At 36.7% G+C, this 6447-nt stretch overlaps 1 protein-coding gene across 1 annotated transcript; it reads left to right on the top strand.

Moving 5' to 3' along the window:
* The first annotated feature begins 5367 nt into the window (after positions 1-5367).
* LOC126012116 (40S ribosomal protein S6) lies at positions 5368-6193 on the top strand. The gene has a single exon (XM_049775916.1). The coding sequence runs from the start codon at positions 5392-5394 to the stop codon at positions 6139-6141; it is 750 nt and encodes a 249-aa protein (XP_049631873.1). The 5' UTR covers positions 5368-5391; the 3' UTR covers positions 6142-6193.
* The last annotated feature ends 254 nt before the right edge of the window (positions 6194-6447 follow it).

Raw genomic sequence — 6447 nt, 5'->3', positions numbered from 1 at the left:
CAACATGGAATCAACAAAATATCAAAGCAGCAACAAAATTACCACAAATTAAGGATAGTGAGACATTATCCATGCATACTACAGCAAACTCAAGATTATTGTTTGTAGCTTGGAAAATCAACCTTAGTCTCATATACACAATCCCAACAACAAGATGATAACCTTGCAGAAATTCACTACATGTCTTTAATGTCCCCTCTTTTTTAAATAAAAAGTCAATAAGTCCATCATAAAATTTCACACTTAAAGAGTTAAACTCTTCTCATCCCTGAAATAGATGGATCTATCTCAAACTGAAAAATGCTATAATTTTTAATTCATAGTGATTTATGTTTTCCTGCCTAAGCCCAGATAAACTCCTTTTCTATTTATTAAAATTCTCTAGAAACAATACCACAAAAGAAATGTGTTTATTCATTAATATGTGACAGATAATTTAAGGAAATATCAGTGGTATCTGCAGATAGAATTACTCAGACACCTCCATGATTGGAAGCAGCATTCTAATAATCATGAATATGATTAGTGTAGTGAATAATAGCAATATATTCTAAGAAATTGTGGCTAGCTTTCAGACAACTGTATCCCACAAAAGAGTAGTAAAAGATGTTTTTCTGACTGTGGAGTCTGAGAGAAAACAGTTCCCACAAAGTTTACTTGTCTAAATACATCAAAAGGATGAACAATTAGAAAGTTCTATGGAAAATACATGTAATTTAATAACTATGCATATCCATCTGTAACATGTGCAAATATCAAGGCAAAATTTTGAAAATTCATAGATGCTGATAATTACAAAAGTCTTTTCTCAGTGAAAATTCCCTATTGTGATGGGTTTATATTAAAGCATGATAGTACCTTTATCCTTGTATCAGGATACTTTTATGTTCCTGTGGAAAATGGAAGAGCTAAGCAATCATATGAAAATAAATTCAAAGTCCAACCTCTTAATGATAATGCTTTACTTATCATAGAAAAGAAAAATGTCTGAAATTCAAATCTAAAACTAAAAGATTGACATCTTTTACCCTTTTCAATAATTCTTTTGTTTGTTTGTTTTGGGGCCACACCCAGTTATGCTCACGGGTTACTCCTGGCTATACACTCAGAAATTGCTCCTGGCTTGGGGGACCATATGAGATGCCGAGGAATTTGTTTGTCCTAGGTAAGTGTGTGCCAGGCAAATGCCCTACTGCTTGCACCACTGCTCTGGCCCCAATTTCAATAAGTCTAGTAATGTCAATGTTCTGATAACGATTGGCTGATTGGATAATTGTGAAGACTAAAACATCTTCATTCATATTTGTCTAGCTTTCTTTTCTAAAAACTTATTTTACTAGGATATAAAATTTTAATAGGAAACAGATTGTGTGTTTCAAATCTAATCAATAAATGCAAAAAATGTTGACTTTTCCCTTTTCAGTTTACCATCCATAGCAAAGCTGTCTCAGAGTTTTGTTTACTTAACCTTGGGCATTCTCCTACTGAAAGGAGGCCACAAGATATGTAGTAAATCTGGGAAAGATTCCAGATCTCAAAATGCTTTTGTGGGTTATTCTGCTTGATGGAAGAACTGGAGATAACACCAGGCAGTTTTCATGAGGCCCTCAATTTCATTAGCTCCTTCTCTACTGATGGGTCATATCTGATTACAGCTCATTTTACTACCCTGATTACAGGCAAGTTCTCCCTTCATGGAGAAAACCTTGGATCTACAGTCTCCTGGTTCATATAGGTAGGGAAGAGTTTTAAGGGAGATATTCAGAAGACTAGAAATACATGAAAACTATATCCCAGTAATTCACTTTAACACAGCAAGAAGACATTTGTATTAATTCCTCCTTTATGTAGAGAATGAGAAAGATCATTACTTAAATAGTCCAGGGAGAGTTAAAATGAATATATATATTTTTTGTTTTCTGAATATATATTTATAGTTAACTGAAAGAATTATATGGTGTAGGGGGCAGAGTGGTGGTGCAGAGCAGTAAGGCATCTGCCTTGCTGGAGCTAGCCTAGGACAAACTGCAGTTCGACCCTCTGGCATCCCATATGGTCCCCCAAGCCAGGAGAGAATTCTGAGTGCATAGCCAGGAGTAACCCGCGAGCAATCACTGGGTATGGTCCAAAAACCCCAAAAGAAGAATTATATGGTGTACAGGAGTCTTGTAACTGATTATTCTTCAACACCTGATTTAGAATTTTTACCATCAGTTTACCTGGGTGACAAGAAATACAATACAAAATAAAATATTTATTAAAAGTTCAATGGAGCATATATTATTTTGAGGTGTAAGCAGAAAGAATATTTGCCAGGAAAGCATGAAACTATTCTATCCAGAAGTTGGGGTCAAACTCTATATTCTCGGAAAATTATCAAAGTCAGAGTCAAGCCCTTGTAAATGTGTCCTCTGCTCTCTGTTCTAAGAGAGATGTGTTTATATTAAATAGAATTTCATATTCTTTGTAACATATACCCTTATTTACTCTATGCCCACTGCACTTAGATGTGAATCATTCTCGTATTTTCCATCATTCAAGATAAAAATACTGAGTACTCAGAAATTTCAGCTCTCTGAACTCAGCTAAAATAAATTTTTAACATTGGACAAATGACATATATGTTCAGAAAAATGCATATTAGTGAAGGAGGAAAGGTAGCAATGTTAGTAAGTAACAATAATGAGTTAAATAAGAAAGTGGGGGGAGAATATGAGGAGAACTTTAAACAAAGACAAAAAAAGGCAGTGATGTTTATATTATTGTAACCACAAAATAAGCATAACCAAGAGCACTAGTAAAATACAACCAGAAAGACCTAAGGAGGTCCCAATAAAATGAAACTGTGCTCTTCTCAAAATCCCCTAGGCAACTGGAACTCTTCACCATGCTAATTGCATCTGTATGAGACCATTTGAATGCATATGAAATAAACATAATTTGGTACAGAGAGACCTATAGACTAGACATCTCATCCTTAGAGACAGAGTAGGGAGGCATTTTAGATGGACTTTAAAATCAAGGATTAGGCCACAGAATAAAGGGATAAACCAGGCTTGGGAGCTCAGACATGGCTCAAGTCCTGCAGACATACCTGTCATATCTTGCTCTGAGTTTGGTCATGGTCAGGTTCAGTAATTAACCATATTGAAGGCAATGGAACTCCTCTTACCTGAACTATCACAGGATATAAATATATATATATATATGTGTGTGTGTGTATATGTGTGTGTATATATATGTGTGTGTATATGTATATATATGTGTGTGTATATATGTATATATATGTGTGTGTATATATGTATATATATTAGTTGGAAGTTTTAGGAATTGAACATAGGGCTTCAATCAGAAGTGTGTACTCTATCTATCTCTAAACTACGTCCCCAGCTCTCTGAGTAATCATACTTTAAAACTGTTTGAATTTTGATTCAGAATATTTATATTTAGGGCTATATTGCACAGAATTTTTGTCTAAACACAAAGACATAACCATAGGCGTTCAATGCAGTATTATTCACAATCATCTAAAATTAGAGTTAACCAAATGTTCCTAAATAGGAAGATGTTGAAGTATAATACTTTAAAACTAGGAGAAAGGAGTACAGTGATTGGAATAAGTTTTCCAGAACTAGGCTATGTGGATTCATAATTCAACTTCACTGTTATATGACCTTGTCAAACTTCCTATCTGCTAAGTGAATCAGTTTTCCCAGAAGAAAAATTTTATGATGATAAAAATGCCCTTCTCTGGATTACTACTGTAAAACTTAAAGTATAAACATTATCATAATTCTTATTTTGAATGCATAATTATGTATCATTTTGAAGAACAAGATCCATGGGGCTGGAGGAATGGTATAGAAAGTGGGAAAATATCATGCACAGAACCCACCAGGTTTCAATTTCCACCACTCCATCTGGTCCCCAGAACCCACAAAGAATGATTCCTGAATGCAGCGCCATTTAGAGAATAATCTATGTAATCCATTCAGTAATCCATGCAGAGGGTAATCCGAGTAGCAATGGGTTTGGCTCCAAAATATAAAATAAATAAAATGAACAGGGTTCAGGGGTCAGACAGGTGACTCAAAGGGTTGAAGAGCATTTTTCGAATGCAGGAGCCGCTGGTTTAATCCCTCACACTGCTTGGTCCCCTCTGTACTAAAACAAGTGGTCCCATAAAAGAACAAGATACATATGTAGGTGTGATCATAGACAACTCTGTATATACTGGAGTGTAAAAGTTTTACAACACTTTGGTTCTATTATGAACTATTATGGTTCTACCATAACACTATGGTATGGTTCTATTAATTTGAGAAGTAGTGGAAAGCCAAACCCAGAAGCTCGGGATTACTCCTTGCTCTGTGCACAGGAATTACTCCTGACTTGCTCAGGAAATCATATGCTAGGGATCGAACTCAGATTAGCATGTGCAAGATAAGCACCCTACCCACTGGACTATCACTCCCATCCCATGATCCTATTCATAGGTTCTATTCATTTGCATTTTTATTGCAAACAGGCAAATATTCATCTGCATGTGTATAAACACCTAGAGGAAAGTATAACTGGACTGTCCAATAGCAGTATTTATCCTAGAAAAACAGTTGGATCTAATGAAAGAAAAAACATTCTACTTTACAGATTTTATGCAGCCCTTATAAAGTTTTTTTGTTTTCATTGGGTCACAGCTGACAGTGTCCAATGCTTACCCATGGCTCAATATTTGAATCACTCTTGGTGGGACTCAGAGGACCATATGAGGTGTTAAATAACAAACTCAAGTTAACCACCTGCAAGGCAAGCTCCTTGGCTTTCTGGCTCAGTCTTTCTACACATTTTTAAAAAATTAAGTGAAGAAGTAAGCAGCAATAAGAAAGTGGAAAACAATTCTGTACAATGATGTTTGGAGTGTTAACAATTCGGGTATCCAAAGAAGAGATAAATAGAATTCTTTGTAAAGAGTCTAATACAATATTTACAAAATATGATACAGCCCACTGGAGGCCCTGAAAAAATCAGGGAGTGAGGGTGGAGCAATAGAAGCCTTAGGGGCAAGGACTAAACCCAGGTTAGCCATCTGGAAGGCAAGTACCCTACCCACTTTACAATATATATCTGCAGTCCCACATATAAATATTTTTAAATTATAGTTTATTCATCTTAACTGCATGAATCTTAAAAAGATAGATAGCCACTAGATAGCAACAGGTTCTGAATTCCATAATCCAAGCTCAATCATTTTCAGGAACATGATATATGTTTAACTGCAAACATTCGTTACTCCGGGGAAATTGATCCCAGATTTTTGTTAAATCTACATGAAGTAAATCAACTTAAAAATGACAACCAAGTGGCGGCTAAGAGGTGTTGGGCTGTGTAGTCATGAAGCTGAACATCTCTTACCCGGCCACCGGCTGCCAGAAACTCATCGAAGTGGACGATGAACGCAAACTTCGTACCTTCTATGAGAAGCGGATGGCAACCGAAGTTGCTGCTGACGCTCTGGGAGAAGAATGGAAGGGCTATGTGGTCCGGATCAGTGGAGGCAACGATAAGCAAGGTTTCCCCATGAAGCAGGGGGTCTTGACCCATGGTCGGGTCCGACTGCTGCTGAGTAAGGGGCATTCCTGCTATAGACCACGGAGGACCGGTGAAAGAAAACGCAAGTCTGTTCGTGGCTGCATTGTGGATGCCAATTTGAGTGTTCTCAATTTGGTCATTGTCAAGAAAGGGGAGAAGGATATTCCTGGACTCACTGATACTACCGTGCCTCGGCGTCTTGGACCCAAAAGAGCTAGCAGAATCCGCAAACTTTTCAATCTCTCAAAAGAAGATGATGTCCGTCAGTATGTTGTGAAGAAGCCTCTAAATAAAGAAGGTAAGAAACCTCGGACCAAAGCACCCAAGATTCAGCGTCTTGTTACACCTCGTGTCCTGCAACATAAACGTAGGCGTATTGCATTAAAGAGACAGCGCACCAAGAAAAACAAGGAAGAAGCTTCAGATTATGCTAAACTGTTGGCTAAGAGAATGAAGGAGGCAAAAGAGAAACGCCAGGAGCAGATTGCCAAGAGACGGAGGCTGTCTTCTTTGAGAGCTTCTACTTCTAAGTCTGAATCTAGTCAAAAATGAGTTCTGCGTAATGAATAAATAAAGTCAGACATCTTTTATTTAAAAAAAAAAATGACAACCAAAATTTCATAGTAACCTCGGGGTAATAACAAGTGGAAATTTTACAAAATAAATTTTAGTTGAAATTATTGTCAGTTTTAATTTATAAAAGTTAAGTTAAACTATCACCTGGTTAGTAGAACAAAAATCAAATGAGCCAGAGAGATAGTAGTGCAGGTAAGGCACTAAACTTATATGCAGTTGACCCAGGTTTTATGCCTTATACCACATGTGGTGTCCTGAGAATAGCAAACACTGGATGTGGAC

The sequence above is a fragment of the Suncus etruscus genome, chromosome 6 (genome assembly GCF_024139225.1).
Source record: "Suncus etruscus isolate mSunEtr1 chromosome 6, mSunEtr1.pri.cur, whole genome shotgun sequence".
Classification (NCBI taxonomy): domain Eukaryota; kingdom Metazoa; phylum Chordata; class Mammalia; order Eulipotyphla; family Soricidae; genus Suncus; species Suncus etruscus.
The sequence above is the reverse complement of the archived record's forward strand: the minus strand, read 5'-3'. Positions and strand labels throughout refer to the sequence as shown.